Source organism: Tupaia chinensis, unplaced genomic scaffold (genome assembly GCF_000334495.1).
Source record: "Tupaia chinensis unplaced genomic scaffold, TupChi_1.0 Scaffold000184_1, whole genome shotgun sequence".
NCBI classification, from domain to species: Eukaryota; Metazoa; Chordata; class Mammalia; order Scandentia; family Tupaiidae; genus Tupaia; species Tupaia belangeri.
Window position 1 is genome coordinate 5,439,377 of NW_006159659.1, and position 21,224 is coordinate 5,460,600.

The 21,224-nt window shown below is 39.3% G+C and overlaps 1 protein-coding gene across 2 annotated transcripts in view; it reads right to left on the minus strand.

Annotated features, from left to right (window-relative positions):
• Positions 1 to 18,163: 18,163 nt before the first annotated feature.
• The window catches only part of GPNMB (glycoprotein nmb), a 41,040-nt gene continuing 37,979 nt past the window's right edge, over positions 18,164 to 21,224 (minus strand). For both annotated transcript variants that reach the window (XM_014587136.2, XM_014587135.2), the window contains 2 exons: positions 19,737 to 19,830; positions 18,164 to 19,218 (listed from right to left, as the gene is read on the minus strand). In XM_014587136.2, the coding sequence (XP_014442622.1) occupies positions 19,065 to 19,218; positions 19,737 to 19,830 (248 nt within the window). In that variant the 3' untranslated portion in view covers positions 18,164 to 19,064. The remainder of the gene's footprint in view (positions 19,219 to 19,736; positions 19,831 to 21,224) is intronic.

The window sequence follows — 21,224 nt, forward strand, 5'->3', positions numbered from 1 at the left end:
TGGTCATTGTGAATCCAATCAGAGATAACATCTCAGAGTTTGAGGGTAGATTTGTAGGAAAAGGCCAAGAGGTCAAAGCTTTGGGTTCCAGGCTGGCCTCCTTGTGCAGTGGTTACACTCTGCCCAGAGGAAGCTGAATCCCACACGACCAACCAGAGTTCGAGTCCTGGCCCAAGTACTGGCTTGAAAAATGCACCTAGCATGAAGTGTGTACAGGATCTTGACGGGATGGGGAATTAGAGATAAAAAAATATTGTGGCATGGCCAGTCATTTCTCTTTCTCTCTTTCTCTTGTGTACTTACCCTTTGTCAGTAAGCAAACTTTAGAACTCAAAAGCTCCAGAGATTTTTGAAAGGAATAGTTTAAATTTTATTCCTATTAGGTTGTTCATATTGCACATGAGGAATGAAAAGATGATCAATAACTTGCTCTTTATAAAAAATTATTAGGGACCGGCAGATGGCATAATGATTACATCGCTGGACTCCCACATAGTCGACTGTAGTTTGAGTCCTGGACCTAGCAACTTAAAACTCACACGGGGTGCTTGTGTGTGTGTTGATGCTAACTCACAAATTTTACTTGGTCTCATCTCTGGAAGACTCAAAGCCCGTAACACGAGGGAATCATGGGAGCATTTTATATTTACTGACTCCTCTGAGGACTATGCAGAAAAATCCCCAGAGGAGAATGGAGAAGAGGAATTGCAGCATGGCCATCTCTCCAGCGAGTGATTTCTTGTTTTCTGTCTCTCTGTCCTCTCTCTGTCTCTCCAGCAAGCACATGCATCGTATAACAAAAAATCTCTCTTAAAAAATTATTTAAAAATAGGCTTACTGTGGCATAGCAGTAATACAACACTGTGAGGCTGACCCGCACGGGAAAAAAACTGAGTTTGCATCCTGGGACCTCCTTGAACACACAGGATATGTGTGTGATCGTGATTCATAGCTGGCTGAAGCTGGGAGTAGATTGCAGTGTCAAGACCCTGTTGAAAGTTACTGTCTCCCTGGCTCTTTTTCTCTCATTCATGGAAGAAAGAAACTTAAAAAATAAAAAACCAAAAAACAAACAAAAAAACAACCACTACATCTACAGATGGTAGGATTCCTAAAATTATTTAAAAATTCAAGTAAAATAGTGCAGATAAAAACTAATTACCCAGATTTAGCAAATCATCATTTTGCTATTTGTTTCAAATTTTCTTTTCTTTAGAAATAAAATGTTCCAGGGTTGACCAGTGGCATGGTGGTTAATGCAGCTGAATCCCACATGGTGGCCATTCTTTATGGGGTGGGTGTTTCTCACTTTTTTCCTCTCTCTCTGTATTTCTCTCCAGCAAGTGCATGTGCCCTCTATGAAAAAAGAAAATACAGATTAAGCTGCATGCCCTCCCACCTCTTTTAACCCCATGCCCTGTCTGTCATCAGAGATAACCACTAACTGGAAGATGTGCACTCTCCTCTGTGTGTTTCTATGTATGTGCATACACAATTTATGATATTATTTTAAATATTCCAAAAATTCACCTAAATATTATCATACTGTACCAAGACTTATGGTTGACACATCTTTGTTCTTTTCATTTGTACTGCTCGGATTACTAGTGTGATTGAACATCTTTTCATGTTTATTGTTATTGAAATGTTCTCTTTTGTGAATTGTTTGTTGACTAACCTTCAGCAATTTTTTTCTGTTGTTTGTTTTAAAAAGATTTTTTATGGGCCAGCAGATGGCATGGTGGTTAGGGCTCTGGATCTCACACGGCCAACTCCATGGTTTGAGTCCTGGACCCAACTGCTTAGAAAACATTCCTGGCACATATACAAAAAATTTGTTCAGAAGTTTTTTTTATCCCAAATGAAAAAAAAAATGATATTTGGAAACCACTAATGAATACATAGAGCATGTAGGTAAAGTATAAAATGAGGGCTAGGTCCATGGGCTGGTGGTTAAGGCAGCTGGATCCCACATGGCCGACCATGTGGTTTGAGGCCCAATCCCAGTAGCTTGAAAAACACGCTGAGTCCATGTATATGCATGCCCAAAATCTCAAAAGAAGGGAGGGAGAAGGGATTGTAATGTGGCCATTCCTCATAGAGGTGCTTTCTCTTCTTCCTCTCTCTTGAGCAAGCACACACGACCTCTACCAAAATGATAATAATAACAGTAACAATACAATGAGCCTAAGTTAGCTTAAGTGATAAAACATGGCAATGCTATTTAAGCCCCATGCCTGGTGCTAAGCCTCAAAGTACCCCAGTCCACCTCCCCAGAGACAACCACTGTGCTAAATTTTAATAGTAATTCCTTTGTCTTCTTTTCTAATACTCATATTACATGTGTTTGTATACATTCCTGTTTGATTTCCCATGCTTTGGGGAAGACTTTATATATGGTATCATAGTGTATATTTTTCTTTTGCAACCCTCTTTCCTGTCAATATTATGCTGGTGCACAATGTCCTTCTTGGTGTTTATAACTGTAGCCTCATTAATTTTATTGACTTTTTGGATTACACTGTATATCCCAGCTGACTTATCCATCTGCTGTTAGAGGACTTGGGTTGTTCCTCACACTGCTCTGAACATTCTTGGATGTGTCTTTTGAATAATGAGCAAGACTTTCCTGGGGCTTTATATATGTGGGCGGGAGGTTGTTAGATCATAGGTATATACATCTTCTGCTTCATCAGATAATGCCACGCTGTCTTCTAAAACCACTGTTCCAATCAAAACTCCCAACAGCAAAGAAGAAGACTTCCAGTGTTCTCACGCTCACCAACATTTGACTTTGTCAAATATTTTTTCATCTTTGCCAATGTGGTTAGTGTAAAATAATGCCTCTTTGTATGGTAATTTTCATTTCCCTAAAAGTTTTTATATTGGTACTCAGGTTTTATTGGTGACGTGTTATAAAAACATTCTTTCAGTCTGTGTCTTTTCATTTAAAAAAAATTAATTTTCATTTACATTTAATCACATATATCTTTACAGTGTACAACATTGCTTTTACCAGCATGAATATCATGCATATCAGTTAAGATAAAGACATTATTATATACATTATCAGCAGCAAATAGCTTTTCTCTTTCTTCTCAATTAAACGTACTATTTTTTCCTTCCCCTGTTGCCCTCCCTCTCTCCCTCTCTCCCTCTATTACCCACCCCCATATTACCCATATCCTTACTATCTTTAGTATCCACTGTTGCTCCCCCTGCTACTACACCTTCCAAACTTTCAGTTTCTGTACGAAACACAGTACGAAGTCTGTATTTCATAGTCTGGCTTGCTTCTCTTAGCATTAAGTCTTCCATATTCATCCACTTTGTATCAACTGTCGAGGTCTCATTTTTTTTTATGTCTGAGTAGTATTCCATAGAGTACATATGCCACATTTTTTTCAATCTAGTAATCTATTTTTGGACATTTGAGTTGATTCCATGTCCTAGCGATTGTAAATAATGCAATTAACATGGATGTGCAAGTGTTTTTTTGACTGAGGGCTTTTCTATCCTTTGGGTAAATATCTAAGAGTGGAATTACTGGGTTGTATGGTAGTTCTATTTGTAGATTTCTGAGTAATCTTCGTATCATTCTCCACAGTGGTTGTACTAATTTGCATTCCCACCAACAGTGCAGAAGAGTTCCCTTTTCACCACAGCCTTGCCAACACTTATCATGCTTTACTTTTTAAATTTTAGCCATTCTGACTGGGGTTAAGTGGTATCTCATTGTGGTTTTGATTTGCATTTCCCTTATGATAAGAGATGTTGAACTTGTTTTTATGTGCTTTTGGGCCATTTGTATGTCTTCTTTGGAGAATTATCTGTTCACCTTGTCTTCCCATGTTGTAACTGCATTGATTTTTTTGTGTGTGAGTAAGCTGCTTGAGTTCCCTGTATATCTTGCTTAGGCCCCTTACTTGAGGTATAGTTTACAAATGAATTCTCCCACTCTGAGAGGTGTCTTCTCGCTCTACTTGTTGTTTCTTGTGCTGTTCAGAAGCTTCTCAGTCCACTGCAGTTCCATTTTTCTATTTTTGTGACTATTGCTTGTGTTTTGCAGGTCTTCCTTAAGAAGTCTTTGCCTACTCCAAGGTCTCCAAGAGTTTTTCCTGTGTTTCTCATCAATATTTTTATAGTCTGAGGTTTAATGTTTAGATCTTCAATCCATTTTGAGTTAATTTTTGTTGTGGTGAGAGATAAGTATCCAGTTTCATTTTTCTGCAGATGTATATCTAATTCTCCCAGCACCATTTGCTGAAAAGATTTTCTTTTTTTCTACTGGATTGTCTTGTGCCCTTTGTCAAGAATCAGTTGGCTGTCTGTTTTGGGGTTTATTTGGAACTTCTCAGTTCTGTTCCATTGGTCTACCTGTATTTTTTGTGTCAATACCATGCTGTTTTATTTATCACAGCTTTGTTATATGTTTTGAGGTCAGGAAGTGAGATACCTTCTACTTTATTCTCCTTGTACACTATTGCTTTGGTGATATGGGGCCTTTTATGTTTCCAGACAAATTTTATGATTTTTTTTTTATTTCTGTGAGAAATATTTCTGGTAGTTAGATTGCATTAAATTTCTAGATTAATTTGGGAAGGATTGACATCTTGATTATATTAATTCTTCCAATCCAGGAACAAAGGATGTTTTTCCAGTTTTTTTGTATCATTTTTAATTTCTTTTTCTAGTGTTTCATATTTTTTCTTGTAGAGGGCTTTGACATCTTTGATAAAGTTTATTCCTAGATATCTTATTGGTTTTATGGCTATTGGAAATGGGATTTCTTTCTGAAAATTCTGTCTCAGTTTGTCCATTGTTGGTGTATAAAAATTCTATAGATTTTTGGATATTGATTTTGTATCATGCCACTTTACTATATTTATTTATCATTTCCAGTAATTTTTTTGTGGATTCCTTTGGATCTTCTACATATAGCATCATATCATCTGCAAACAGAAATAATTTCACTTCTTCTTTTCCTATTTAGATGCCTTTTATTTGACTCTCCTGTCTAATTGCACTGGCTAGAACTTCTAGTACTATGTTAAAAAGGAGTGGAAGAAATGGGCAGCCTTGTCTTGTTCCAGTTTTGATGACAAAGTTTTCAGCTTTTCTTCATTCAGCATGATGTTAGCTATAGATTTTTCATAGATTGCTTTTATTGTATTGAGGAATGTCCCTTCTATGCCCATTTTGCTGAGAGCCTTAATCATGAAGGGATGTTGTATTATATTGAATGCTTTTTCTGCATCTATTGATATGATCATATGGTTTTTATCTTTCCTTTTGTTAAGGTGATGTATTACATGTATTGCTTTGTGTATGTTTAACCATCCTTGCATCTGTGGAATAAAGCCTACTTGGTCATAGTGTATAATCTTTTTAATATGTTATTGAATACAATTTTCTACTATCTTGTTGAGAATTTTTGCATCCATATTCATCAGAGATATGGACCTGAAGTTTTTTTTTTTTTTTTTTTTTTTTTTTTCCTTGTCTGGTTATGGAATTAAGATAATGGAGGCTTCATAGATTGAATTCAGGAGAGTTCCTTCCTTTTGAATTTTTAGAAATAGTTTAAGAAGAATTGAAGTTAATTCTTCTTTAAAAGTTTTGTAGAATTCAGGTATAAAGCCATCGGGACCTGGGCTCTTCCTTGTTGGGGCACTATTACTGATTCAGTCTCATTACTTGTTAGGGATCCATTCAGACTTTCCATTTATTACTAGTTATACGTGTCTAGAAATTTGTTAATCTCATCTAGGTTTTCTTGTTTGTTGGCATATAGTATCTCATAGTATTCTCTGATGATATTTTGTATTCCTTTGTAATAATGCCTGTTTCCTTGCTGATTTGATTTGTCTGGCTCCTTTCTCTGTTCTTCTTGATTAATCTAGTTAACGGTGTGGCAATTTTGTTTATCTTCTCAAAGAACCAGCTTTTGGTTTTGTTTATTTTCTGTGTAGTTCGTTCTCTCTTTCTTTTTTTTTCCCCCACGTTTTGTTGATTCACAAATACCTTAAACTAAAAATACAGACAAAGCTAGAATCTAGTTACAAGTACACTGTAATTTTCTTCTGAAGCACTTTTTAAAAATTAATTAATTTACATTCATTCCCTGAGCATTATCACAGCATGCAAAATGAGATTTCCCACCCAGAATATACTACATAGTGGCTTAATCATACATGTTATCATCAATAATTTTCCATTTCTAGTTTCATACACACACACACACACACACATATATATATATATATACATTTCTAGTTTCACACACACACACACACATATATATATATATATATAATTTTTTTTAACCACTATTTATGACCCTCTGCCATTTCCCACCCTCCTCCCTCTCAGGTGTCTACAGTTGTTTTCCATTCCTTCCCCCCCGCCGCAATTTATTGATTCACAAAACTTAGAAATAATCTAACTACTTTCAATAGCAAATTCAGCTGGTATGTACATATCTGTGAATACATATCTGACTTTAGGTGTGAAACTGAGTAGAATGCATGCACTATAAGATAACACCTAGCTGATGCTATAAAGCTTGTTATGGTCATTAAATAGGTATTTTTTAATATATGCTTTAATTTCAAGAAAAGCAGTTTTAACTTTAATAAATCAAAGAAATGCTAAGGAACTTTGCGTAAAACTTAAAGCCAGGAAACAGGTTAGGATTCTGTTCAAGTAGTAGGTACATGAACCTATTGTCAGCTCGAGAAAGGACAAAAATACTAGAAACTTGGAAAATAAAGCCTAGAAGAAAATAAAAAATGTTTTAGTCAAAAGTCATAAAGTACTATTTCACCAGTTCAGTCTCATGTACTTAATCTATCTTCTGTTATGGTTCGATCTTCCCGATTAAATTCTGGGATATAATATTCAACTCCAGACTTGTCCCTGTGATTTAGTTGGCCATTTTCTTAGTTTTTGAACTCTTATTTCTGTGTGTCTGTATTTCATTTTCCTGGTATAGCACTCCCTTCTGAATTTCTTGGAGCTCTGGTCTGGTGTTGGTAAATTCCTTCAGGTTTCGTCTATCTGACAATCTTGTCTTTTCTCCCATATGAAGGAAAATCTTTCCAGGTACAGTATTCTTGGTTAAAATTGCTTAACTTTGAATATATTTTTCCATTCTTTCCTTGCTTGCATTGTTTCCGATGAGAGGTCTGCTGATAGCCTGATGGGATATCTTTTGTAAGTAACTTGGCGTTTCTCTCTTGCCAATCTTAGTATCTTGTCTTTGTCTGTGGTTTTGGTCAGTCTGGCTATAATGTGTCTTGGAGAAGATATTCTTGGGTTGATTCTATTTGGGGCCCTTTGTATTACTTGGGGCTGAATCTTTAAGTGCCTCTCTGGGTTTCGAAAGTTTTCTTGCAAGATTTCATGGAATAGATTATCGGTGTCCTTATGAGTCTCTTCACCTTCTGGGATGCCAATTATCCGGATGTTTGGATGTTTGATGGTATCTAGTATTTCTCGTATATTATTCTCATTTTTGGGGGCAATTTTCTGTCTTCGTGGTGGATTTTTCTAGTCCAGTGATTCTATCTTCTATGTCTGAGATTCAATTTTCTGTATGATCTAATCTGCTTTTAATACTTTCAAGGGAGATTTTGACTTCCTGTATTACAGCCTTCATCTCTAACAGGTCCATTTGATTCTTTTTTAAAATTTTTATATAGTGTGTATTTACTCTTTTAGATCTTGCAAGAATTTCCTCATCTCCTGGAACTTGTCAGCTCCTTTCTCCTACCTCTTCTGCAATTGATTGTTTCTATTCGCTTCCATCTCTGTTAGCTTCGTCATTATGATATTCTAAATTCTTTATCAGACACTTCCATGATTTCTATTGAACCATCTGTGAATGAAGAGGAGTTATTCTTTTCCCTTGGAGGAGAGGTATTTTCTTGCTTTTTTATATTTATTGAGACCTTGTGGTGCTTTCTAGTCATCCAATGGATGATGTGTTTCTCCTAATTCTTGAAGTTTAATCTGAGCATTCAGGAGCATACAGAAGGAAGTGATCTGGAGTCTCTTTGCTGTTCTGATTTTATCCCTTCGTGCAGCAGATTCAGTGGGTATTGAGGAATATGTTAACCCTAATAGTATTTGGATGTTTGGCTATGGTTCTCTTAGATTCACCTAGAAACACAGTGAATGGAAATACACTGTAGAGTTACAGTGTCCTTCTTTGTCTCTTTTTACATCTTTCGTCTTAATACCAGTATCGCTACTCCAGCCTTTTTTTGGTTTCCATTTGCATGGAATATCTTTTTCTAGCTCTTCACTTTCAATCTAGGTATCTCTTTATCAGTGAGGTATGTTTCTTGTAAGCAGCATATAGATGGCTTCTATTTTTATATCCATTCAGTCAGTGTCTTTTTTTTTTTTTTTTAAGAGAGATTTTCGCTATAGGGTGTGTGTGCTCACTGGAGACACACACACACACACACACACAGAGAAACAGAAAGTGAGAAATCACCCCCCAGGGGGGATGGCTACATCATAATCCCTTCTCCTCCATTCTCCTCTTGAGATTTTTGGCGTACATGAACACATGCCCAGCATGAGTTTTACTCTACTGGGTCTGGGACTCAAACTGTGGTTGACTACATGGGAGTTCAGTGATGTAACCCTTACACCATCTGGTGGTCCCCAATCTGTGTCTTTTAATGGGAGAATTTAATCAATTAACATTCAACATTGTTATTGATATTTGTGGATTTATCCCTGTCATTTTGTTAGGCATTTTCTCAGTTGTTTTTTGTTCTTCTATTTCTGTTTGTCTCTCTTTAGTTATCCTGATACAACATTCCCCTCAGTACTTCCTGTAGAGCTGGTCTAGTATTGGTGAATTCTTTCCGTTTTTGTTTAACTGAGAATACTTTTATTTGTTCTTCCCATTTAAAGGATAATCTTGCTGGTTATAGTATTCTTAGTTGAAATTGTTTTTCTTTTGATGTTTTGAATACATCTTCCCATTTTTTCCTTGCCTGCATTGTTTCAATTGAGAAGTCTGACATTAGCCTAATGGAATAACCTTTATAAGTAACTTGATGTTTCTCCCTTACCATTTTTAGAATATTGTCTTTGTCTTTAATTTTTACCATTCTGACTATGATGTGCTGGAGGGAGGATCTTTTTGTGTTGATTCTATTTGGGATCCGTTGTATTTCTTGGGTCTGAATTTCTACATGTTTCTCTATATTTGAAAAATTTTCAGATAGTATTTCATGAAAGAGGTTTTCCATGCCTTGAGCAGATTGTTCGCTTTCTGGAATACCCATCATATGGATTTTTGGATGTTTCATGGTATCTAAAACTTTCTGTATGTTGTCCTCATTTTTTTTTTTCTTTCCTTTTGGTGACTGGGTCTAAGTTGGAGACTTTGTCTTCCAAGTCAGAAATGTTTTCTTCTGTACAGTCCAGTCTACTGTTAATGCTTTTTAGGGAGACTTTAATTTCTTGTATTGTATTCTTAATTTCCAGAAGTTCTGCTTGATTCTCTTTTAGGATGTCTGTTTCTTTACAAAATTCCTTTTTCATGTCCTGAAGTGATTTTCTCACTTCCTGAAACTGATTGATTGTCTTTTCTCGTGCATGTTATTGAGGTTTGTCACTATGAATATTTGGAATTCTTTTTCTGACATTTCTGTGTATTTCTCTGTGCTATCCACTGTTGGTGAGGGGCTACTGTGCTCACCTAAGGGAGAGTTATCACCTTGTTTTCTCATGTTTCTTTGAGATCTGTGCTGGTTTCTAGTCATCTGATGCAGTATTGACTTAAAAAAAAATTATTGGAGTATATTCTGTAGTATTGGTAGAGTAAATCTCACCCTTAGTTCCCAGGTGTGTTCCTATGGGAGAGCTCTGTCTTCAAGGTCAGAGTATGGGTACTCAGAGTTATGGGTAACTTCAGGTGCTTGACTTCTCTACCAAACATTCAGCTCTTGATGAGGTAGTAACAAGCTAAGGAGATACAGCTTAGTGAAGAGGATCAAGTTACATGCTGCAGTCACATGACCTGGTGTACCAAAAGTCCCAAAGTTGCTCCCAAGCGCCCAGTGCAGACTCACCCAAGGAGGCCTGCCTAGGCCAGGCTCTAGTCTCCCAGTGGGCAGGCAGGGCAAGCCCAGGCCACAGAAGCAATGGGCAACAGAGTGACTTAAGTTCCAAAGTTGCCCCCAACCCTGAGCATGGATGCAGCCAAGGAGACCCATCCACACCAGGCTCAAGTCTTTTGGTGGGCAGGCTGAGTAAGCCCAGGTTGCAGGAGCAGTGGACAATGGAATGACTGAAGTTCAAAAGTTGGTAACAGGCCCTGAGCGCCCTGAGCGAATGACTTTCCATTTTCGATAGTTTTTCTATTTATTTTCATGAAAAAAAGAGCTACAGAGAGAGATATCAGAGACAGAGAGAGATAAGCACTCTCAGCAAAGTCTTCAAGCCGTGATCTATCCTCAGTCTCAGCTGGCTTGGATCAGGGCAACTTTCCCATGTGGGTCCAGCTGTGTCACTGCCTGGCCCCTACTATTTAATTTTAATCAACTCTATTGAGGTATGTTTTATAAAATAAACATAGCCAATTTTATGCCCATGGTTTAATGAGTTTTAACAGAGTGTACAGTTGTGTAGCCACCATAATCATGGTTTCAAATGTTCCCTTACGTTCTTCGTAGTTGATCTTCTGCTACTGCTAGTTCCAGGAAAACACTGATCTGCTCTCAGTCATTTCACCTTTTCCAGAACCTCATATAATCAGATTCACTCAGTATGTCTGGTTTCTCTGATTTAGCATAATGTCTTTGAGATTCATCCATGTGTTGCTGTATGAATCGATCATTCCTTATTGCCAAGTAGAATTCTATTCCATGGATAAACCACAATTAGTTTATTCATTAGTCAGCTGGTATAAATTGAGGCTGTTTCTACTTTGTGGCTATTACAAATAACACTATTATGAGCATCTGAGTATAAGTTGTTGTGGGATCATATGTCTCATTTCTTAGGTAAACACTTAGGAGTTATGGCATGTGCATTTTAACTTTATAAGAAACTGCTGCACTGTTTTTTGTTTGTTTTTGTTTTTAGTTTGCTATAGGGCATGTACACTTGCCAGAGAGAGTCAGAGAGAGAGATGATGTGAGAAAGACCCTTCTACCCCAGGGGGAATGGCCATGATGCAATTCCTTCTCCTCCACCCTCCTCTCTGGATTTGGGGCATGCGTGTGCACATGCTCAGTGTGTTTTTCAAGCCACTGGGTCAGAGTCATGTGGGATCCAGCTCCTTTGACCACCATTTCACTTGGCTGGCATTGCTGAACTGTTTTGCAAGTGGTTATCATATTTTTAATTTCTACCAGCATCATATAAGAATTCTGTTTTGTTTTTCTTTTTGTTTTTTTAAGCAGAAGTTTGTGTTATCTTTTTCCTATGGAACTTTAAAATTATAACACAATCAGATATATTAATATTTTTCTTTATGGTTGGTGCTTCTGGGGATAGATAAAATCCTCCATCATCTGATTCTTTGTGTTGTGACTCTCCTATTGTATTTTCTCCTGAGAGAATTATTGGATTTGTTTTTTTCTTTAGAAATTTCTTTTATGGTATACCCACAGAGCAATTTATAGGCAATGTATGCTTACATTGCTATGCCACGTCATACATCATTTGTCATCATTTCAGCATGATGTGACATGAGATTGAGGGTAAGAGCTCAAAATACTCAATGAAGAAAGTTACATCATAAAAACAAAAAGAAAGTTACATCATATGGAATTCAAGCTCTCAGAATAATTCTTGCTTTCCCAACTCAGTTCAAAATGGAGTTCAATGCTTTAGAACACAGTTCAAGCAGCAAACTTTTTTGGTAAAGGGCCAGGCAGGCTACACAGTATTAAATTCTGCTCTTATTGTGCAAAAGCTGTGGCTGATAATATGTAAATAAATGAGCAGAGCCGTGCTCCAGTAAAACTTATTTATGGACACTGAAATTTGAATTTCATATTTTTCTCCCTCTGTTAGAGAAAGAAAGGAAAAGAGACAGAGATAAGTATTTTTAAACAGTCTCACTGTCAGAATCCTTGCACCCCCAACCTCCTAGTTAGCTAGGATTATAACCATGCACAAAAGCACCTGGCCTGTTCAGGTTGGCCCAGAATCCAAACCTGGGCTTCACATGTAGCTTTCAGCTTCCCAAGCAGTGGTACTACATCTGTCACCACAGCTGGGCCTGAATTTAATATAATTTTTTTTGGTAGAGGTTTTTGCTATAGGGCACGGCGCTCGCCAGACAGAGAGAGACAGAGAGACAGAAAGCAAGAAATCACCCCCCAGGGGGGATGGCCACGCCACAATCCCTTCTCCTCCATTCTCCTCTCGGGATCTTGGGCACGCACACACACATGCCCGGCGAGTTTTAAGCCCCTGGATCCGGGACGTGAACTGCGGTCGACTACATGGGAGTCCAGCGACATAGCCATTACGCTAACTGCTGGTCCCATGAACTTAATATAATTTTTAAAAACTTTTGTTAGAGGGCATGTTTGCTTTCTGGAGAGAGACTGAGAGACAGAGTGAGAGGCAGAGGAAGAAAGCACCTCCCAATGAAGTGTGGTCACACTACAATCTCTTCTCTATTTCTCTATCCTATTGGAATCTGGGGCACACATGCAAAGTCACCTGGCATGTTTTTTAAGTTTCTGAAGCTGGGATTCGAACTGTAGTCAGCCATGGGGGATCCAGCTCCCTAACCATTACGTTTGTGTCACAAAATAGTATTTTTATTAAAAGAACTATTTATTTAATTTAATTTATTTATTATTCAATTTGACAAGAGAGAGGCAGAGAGAAAGCAAGCTGCCAGGTCCAGGACTCAAACTGTGATCAGCCATGTGGGAGTCCAGTCATTAATGTTTTCTAACCATTAAAAAATATCAAAACCATATTTGGCTTATAGATCATATGAAAACAGAGGATTGGTTTGGCCTGTAAGGCAGAGTGCGCTGAGCTCTGATGTAGACTATAAGCCTCCTGACTTCTCTGTAAGGGAACTGGGTAATATCCTTCTCGTTTTGCACAATAGAGCATTAGAACATGAAGAGACTTTATAGTTCATCCCGTTTAAGTTTCCTCCTCTCCTCTTTGCCTCTAATAAGGGAAGAAGCTGCAGAACAGGGAGGGAAAATGACTGGTGCCGGGCCACTGCCTAGTGAGTGATGTGAGGCCAGGCTAGAGTTCAGGTGTCTTGATTTAAGTCATCTCTGTCTTCCTTCTCAATTCCAAAAACCAATTTTTAAAACAATATACACAGCCACAAAACTTGCCTGTCATTTCCTTATCAGCAACAATTTTTTTGTACCCTAAGGGAATTTCTTTTTTATTTTTAAAATTTTTTAGAATTTTTTTATTTTTATTTTATTTTTATTTATTTTTTTGCTGTAGTGTTTGTGCACTCACTGGAGAGACAGAGAAACAGAAGTGAAAAATCACCCCCTAAGGGGGATGGCCATGCCACAATCCCATCATTTCCATTCTCCTCTCAGGACTTCGGGGACAAACGCTCATGTGCCTGGCATGAGTCTCAAGCCTCCAGGTCTGGGACTCAAACTATGGTCGGCCATATGAGAGTCCAATGACAGCACCATAATACGATCTGCTGGTACCCGGAATTTAATTATTTATTTATTTAGGCAAAGATAGTGAGACAGAAAGTGAGCAAATCACCCCCTGAGGGGATGGCCACACTGCAATCCCTTCTCCATTGTCCTCTTGAGATTTTGGGCATACATGCACACACGCCCAGTGGGATTTCAAGCTTCCAGGTCTGGGACTCAAAACACAGTTGGCTAAACTACCATGCCACCTGTTGGCCTCCTTAGTGAAATTTATTTAAATAAATACCTTAAAGTGAAGGACTCATTAAATTCAAACCTTGATGTTTATGCCATTAAAATCTGTGTAGTACAATTAATAGTGGTAATTACATGGTAAATTCAGGAGACATTTTGCTTAATGGGGTGTCATAATAATATTGTGGGAAACTTATACATAGAATGGAAATTATTTAAAAATACTAATAAAGCATACATACATACATACATACTAATAAAGCACCCAAATTCCAAAAATCCTGTGAAAGCACTCCAAAGCAAGTTTTCCCCAGAGACTTTCTTTTTTTTTTTTTTTTTTTTGAGAGGTTTTTGCTATAGGGCGCATGTGCTCTCCAGAAAGATAGAGAGGGAGAAAGCAAGGAATCACCCCCCAGGGGGGATGGCCACGCCACAATCCCTTCTCCTCCATTCTCCTCTCTAGATTTTGGGCATGCATGCACACGCGCCAGGTGTGAGTTTAAGCCACCGGGTCTGGGATTCAAACTGCGGGTGGCTACATGGGAGTTCACATTACGCTAACTGCTGGTCCCAGCAAATTTTCCCCAGAGTCTTAAGGACAGAAGGAATGGCCATTTAGCTATAAGAAGCAGAGGAATTGCCTCTGCAGATTAAGCTGAGGCCAGTGGGGCTGGACAGGATGGGGAGGGTCCCAGGTCAGAGGTCATGCTCTCGCTGTAGTGACACTTGTGTGGTGACATGTTGCCTTCACCTGAAATCCAAGATCCATGACAATGGAGTCTTTAGCTCTCTTGTCACCATTGTGTCCCCTCTTAGATCAGAACCTGGGACAGAGCCTGAAGTTTTAGGGTACTTATTTTAGCAGCTCTGGAGCCATCTTTAGAAAAATCTTAATGGATTTTTCTGCATCAGCGCTGTCCCATCGAAGGAGGTCACCTTCACTGCAGGGATGACTGCTTCCCCTGTGACCATCGTCTACCCCTTGGGTTTGGGGTCACTACACAATCTGAATGAAATGAACTGCTCTCTAAACTGTTAAATAACTGGACATTCAACGAGGGCAAACAATGCTTGTGAATGAGTCAGAAGTGTTTAAAATAAAGACATTTATAAAAAGTCTTAGGAATAAGAAATTCCCGGACTAATTTATTACCTACACATTTCAATTTTCTTTGCAAGTTCTAATTCTCAGCAAACATTAATTAAATCATCCCAAAGTCCTGGACTGTTCCCCGTTTTACTGATAGTGATTCAACAGATGCTAAATGACTTGTTGCTAGGGTCACACAGAAAGTATAAATCTAAAGAATTCACTATTTCAGCTTTCTTTCCTACCATTTGTTAGACTGATATTGAGGAAGGTCTGATGAGGATTTCAACCTGTTTCTTTGGTGATTGTATATTTACTGCTCTCTGCTACCCCCTGTTGATAGGAGAAGAGAAGAGCAGATCTCAAGCCCAGTATTTCTCAAAGTTGTCATGGGGAACCACTATTATAAACACAAGTTGGGGGGACTAGTAGTTAGCGTAATGGCTATGTTTCTGGACTCCCATGTAGTCGACCTCGGTTCGAGTCCCAGACCCAGTGGCTTAAACACACGCCGGGTGCGTGTGCATGCATGCCCAAGATCCCGAGAGGAGAATGGAGGAGAAGGGATTGCGGCGTGGCCATCCCCCCTGGGGGGTGATTTCTCGCTTTCTGTCTCTCTGTCTCTCTCTGTCTTTCTGGCGAGTTTGTTTTTATCTTAATATGTGAATATATGCCCACAGAATCAAAGCCAATGCTTGGTTTAATGCTTACAATACAAGCCCTTGAACAAATAAAACTAACTCTTGTAGTATGAAAAAAAAGTTATAGGACCAAATTTAAACTTGTTTTTTTTTTTTTTTTTGGAGAGGTTTTTCACTATAGGGCGCGTGCGCTCACCAGACAGACAGAGAGAGAAATAGAGACAGATTACAGCGTGATTAACTCTGAGCCTTTAGTTTTCATCCAGGTACATAGATCATAGTTTGCTTTGATCTTAATATGTGAATATGGACCCACAGAATCAAAGCCAATGCTTGGTTTAATGCTTGCAATACAAGCCCTTGAACAAATAAAACTAACTCTTGTAGTATGAAAAAAAAAGTTATAGGACCAAATTTAAACTTGTTTTTAATAGCAAAAAAAATGGGGCCGGGTGGTGGTATGGTAATAACACAAATGGATCCACATGGGAATGGTCCTGGGATATGAATCCCTGAGCATGCTGTGTGTGCCTATGAAGCAGGCTGGCTGAGGCTGGAGTGGATCATGTGAAGACCCTGCTGGGGGTGTCTGTCTCTCTGTCTCTCTGTCTCTCTAGCTTCCTTTCTTTTGGAAGAAATCTCTCTCTCTCTTTCTCTCTCTCTCTCTCTCTCTCTAGCTCCTTCTCTCCTAGAAGAAGTAAATAAGGGGACCAGCAGTTAGCGTAATGGCTATGTCGTTGGACTCCCACGTAGTCGACCGTGGTTCGCGTCCCAGACCTGGTGGCTTAAAACTCACGCCGGGCGCGTGTGCGTGCATGCCCAAGATCCCGAGAGGAGAATGGAGGAGAAGGGGATTGTGGCGTGGCCATCCCCCCGGGGGGTGATTTCTCGTTTTCTATCTCTCTGTCTCTCTCTGTCTTTCTGGTGAGTGCACATGCCCTACAGCAAAAACCTCTCAAAAAAAAAAAAAAACCCAAAAACCAAAAAACAAACCAAAAAAACCCACAAAACTATAAACACAAGTTGGGTCGGACCAGCGGAATAATGGTTATATCTCTGGACTTTCACATGATCAATTGCTGATTTGGATCCTGGACCCGGTGGCTTAAAACTCATGCTGGGTCTCTGTGTGTGTGTGTCCAAAGTCCCGAGAGGAGAATGGAAGAGAAGGAATTGTGGCTTGGCCATCCCCAGAGATAATTTCTCACTTTCTTTAGGGACCCTGCCTCGTAACATTGATTTAGAAACTCTGGGGGTGAGGTTTTACAATCTGTTCTAACAGGCCTCCAGGTGATTTTCTCACAGGGGGACATAACTTTTCTGTTTCCATACTAGTATCCTAGCCTCTTAATTATCATAAACATTATAAACCCTCTCCACACTCCACACTGCTCTGTCCTTCGACCTCATGTCATATCTACTCCTACGCCATATACCAAATCTTCATGTCCATTCATTCTGTCAGGGGGACTTGCAGGAGCCCTGTGAAGTACGCGGAGAGGAACTACATATCCGCTTTACGGATGAGGAGACTGAAGCTCAAGTAACTTACCCAGAGTTACTCAGTTTTAAGTGGCAGGGCTGGATTCAACTCCATCTTCTGTCTTTATGTCTGTGCTCAGAGTTTCTTTAATTGCTCTATGGCAGGATTCTGACATTTTAAGCCAGACAATCTTTCATTATCCTGTAGATTGTGGGATGTGTAGTAGCATCCCTGGTCTGTACTAGATGCCAGTAGCGCCCCACCCTACCTTTGACAACCATAAATGCCTTCAGACACTGTCAGCCATCCCCTTGAGGGGGAGAAAGGGGAGGAGGCAAAATCATCCCTGTGAGAAAACCATAGCCCTCCAGTCAGCATAAATGGGGAAAACTCTCCCAATTCCTGTTCTGCAGGTTTTGCACTTTGGGGAGGTGATTTCATAACAAAGGTCTTCTTTTTGGCCTCTAGGTCATCTAGGAAGTAAAGGAACTAGACTAAATGTTAAGAAAATGAACAATCATTCTGTAATATCATCTGGTATTCGGTATATATCCAAATTTCTCCAGTTGTCCCAAGAAAATATTTTCTAGAATTTTAATTTTTTTTCCCAACCTAGGATTCAGTCTAGAGTCTCAGATTGCATTTGGTTGCGATGTCATTCAGTCTCTCGTAGTATAGAACAAACTATGCCCCATGTGCCAAATCTGGCCCACCACCTGTTTTTATAAATACATTTTTGCTGGAATGCAGCCGTGCTCTTTCACTTATGTCTGTGGTGGTTTTCTGCTACAACTGTCGAGCTGTGTAGCTGAGACAAAACAGTATGGCTCATGAAGCCTAAAATATTTATAACCTGGCCCCTTACAGAAAAAAAACCTTCCTGACTGTGACCTAGTACCCCCCCAGTTTATTTTTTAATTGAATTGTACATACTATCTATACATATTTTAAAATAAAAAGTATGAAATTATAAATGCATTATAGAGTAGCATTAACCAACTTTGTACCTGCCTAGAACTAAAAATGAGATAAAAAGGCAAATGAAAAATTAGAAAATAATGACAATACTAAGGTCTCACCTCTTCCCACACTTTATTTTTCAGAAAGGAGAGAAAAAGAATGCCACGTCTAACATATGGTAGATGGTTTGGGTTACAAATGGAGGTAAAATCCTTATTGATCAAGTTTTCATAGCATTTAAATAGAGAAACTGGTAGGAAACCTGGGGCCTCCTTTAGAAAACTATAATGAGTGATTTCAAATATGTACACCAGAGTATACAGAAATTCAGATATATACATAAGAGTGTCGACTCTCTGAACACAGGGGCCATGTTCCTAGCACCATGCCTGGGACACAGAGAGCACTAAATAAATGTCCATAGAAAAACTAATGAATGACTACCATTCCTTCACTCAGCAGGTTGTCCCGAAAATATGCACACCTATTTATTAGGTTAATATATATTTTTTCTGCATGTAAAGAGCACATCTATCCTACTAAAATACTGGGACTGCTATTGTCCTTTCTGGAACTCACACGTGTTCACCGAAAATTCAGGTAGCTTGTCCTAAGGACAAGACTGCATTAGTGCTATCTACTTGGTAATCTGGAAAGCTGAAAGGTGCCCTCTCCTTCCAGTTTGCCTGGGTCAGACTCACAAATAGTAGCTTCTTCCCATACTCTTGGGACGCAAAATGTCTATCCTACTAGTTACCTAAAGCACTCTAAGTGAACCACAACGAATAATGAGAGGAAGCACCACTGAGTTGTCTTATCAGTTAGACAACGTGGCTGAGGCTGCATGCAGAATAATTTTGCTCTACTTCTCTAAAATGTCATTTAACCTATAAAAAAAAATTCAGCTTCCCTAAACCACAACAAATATTGTACAATAATCCTTAGGGAGAACAAAAAGATAATAGTTATCCACTCCAGCACGGCTCACAGAATGGCACTGAAGACGGAGTTGAAACTTAAAGTATTCCAGGTTGGTTCTTGAGCAGTGGATCCTTCTCCTGGTTTCCAGGGAAGAACATGGCTTTTGCGTGGATGAGGAAAACATTCAGGCCTTTGCCTTTGGCCACATTTCCAGTACTGTTTTCTATTGGTTTGTATTCCTTGTGTCTTCTGAAAACAATGGGTTGGACAGTTATTTTAAAAGACCTTGGGCTCTAACATACCACTTTCTACAGTCCTTGTTATGCCAGGTGCAAAAGGGTTCATTCCACTCACTCTAATCTATGGCTTGTAAGACATGAGCATCTTATGAAAGCACATTTATTTTCTTCATGCAAGAAATGTGTTTGCTCACTACAATTTGAGATAGATTGGGTCATCAGAAAAGTCTCAATGTATTTTTGCATAACAAATAATCATTACTTTTCTGATGACCCAATATGGTAAATGTTAGGTAGACACAGTTTTGTACAGTTACAGACATCTGGCAACATTTTTAAGATTAAAAAAAAGAACACCAAACATTAACAGGCCACTTTGGTATTCATCATTCATTCAGTGGAAGATTTTCCTCCCCCACACAAAATGCTTAAAAGCAAGATAGGAAAAATGGCACATTTGCACAGAAATATGCTATTTACTTTTGACATATACTACAGCTATGTCAAGTGCTAGAACCAGAAACTTACTTGTATACCAGAAGGGTGATCACAGTGACAAATAAGGCCAAGCAGCCCATGGAGATCAGGGCACCATTTACCATTCTTGAAGGGGAGGCTGAGTCTTCAAACAGAAGCAAGACCATATTAGTGATGTCTTCCACCCAGAGGACATGCTGCTTGTAATGCCATTAAATAAATGAGGATGGCACTATCACAGAAGATACATGGCTCCCTGCGGGCTTTCGGTAATCTTCTCCGTTAAATAATACATAGTCTTTGGGTCAGCTTATCTCCCATTTAGAGAATGAGTTAGCATGTCTGGAACACTGTGTTATAGGCTCAGAGAGAGACGTCATGTCCTGGAGACACCTGCTCAGATCTCACTGCTGGCTCAGCGCCCGCATGCAGAAGGGCTCCGTGATCCCCCTGAGCAGCCTCTAACCTCATCCCCTGCTACCTTACTTCCAGCTGCACTGAAAATCCTGGGAGCTGGGCCCATCAGGTGGCATGGAGGTTACTGCAGCTGGATCTCGTGTGGCTAACTGCACTACTAGAGTCTTAGAGCCGGCGGCTTGAAAAACACCAGATGCATGTGCGTGCATGCCCAAAGTTCAGCGAGGAAAATGGAGGAGGTTGCAGTGTGGCCATCCCCCCTGGGGGGTGATTTCTCACTTTCTCTCTGTCTCTGTCTCTGTCTCTATCTTTCTCTGTCTCTCGCCAGTGAGTACACACACCTTATAGCAAACTTAAACAAAAAAAAAAGAAAGAAAAGAAATTCTGGGAGCTGCTCATCCTCCCCACTCTCTTTCAAACCTCTGCGCTTCCTCTCCCTCCACCCCCAGCTAGGAATGTCTTTCCCTGGCTTTCCTCAAATGTCCACCCCTTGGTGACACTTTCCAGACAGACATTCTCGAGCGATCACATCTTCCTTGTCCCACTCCACTCGTTTCCCTTCCTTTGCCTCGATCACGTTGTGTTGCAATTATTTCCTTGACTATACGGGAATACTTCAAAAAGTTCATGGAAAGGGGGAATTAAAGTAAATGTTTATTTTTGTGCTTCCCCCCAAATTTCACGCATAGTTTTTCTATAAACTTTTTGAAGACCCCCTCATATTTTCTCCTACTAGACTATGAGAACTACAGAGGCAGGGATTATGTCTTCCATCTTCTCTCCCAAAACAGCAAATCGACTAGTTCTGTGTGTACCACCAAAGCATGACCCAAATTTATCTATTTTTTTCTTCCAATTCTTTGGCTACCCTCGCAACCCCAGCCACCAGCCCTCTTCCCTGAGAGAACACCTCAGTTGTCTGTCTGCTTCTATTCTTATCTCCCAGCAATCCTTTCTAACTTGCAGTCCCAGCCATTTCTAAAACCTTCATGCTTCACCTGCCAATGGCTTCCCCTTGCATACAGAAAAAAAAAAATCCAAACCCTAACGGTGGCCTGCAAGGATCTAAATAGGCTGCTCATACTTGTAATTCAGCTCTCAGCTCAGAGGAGGCCTTTTAAC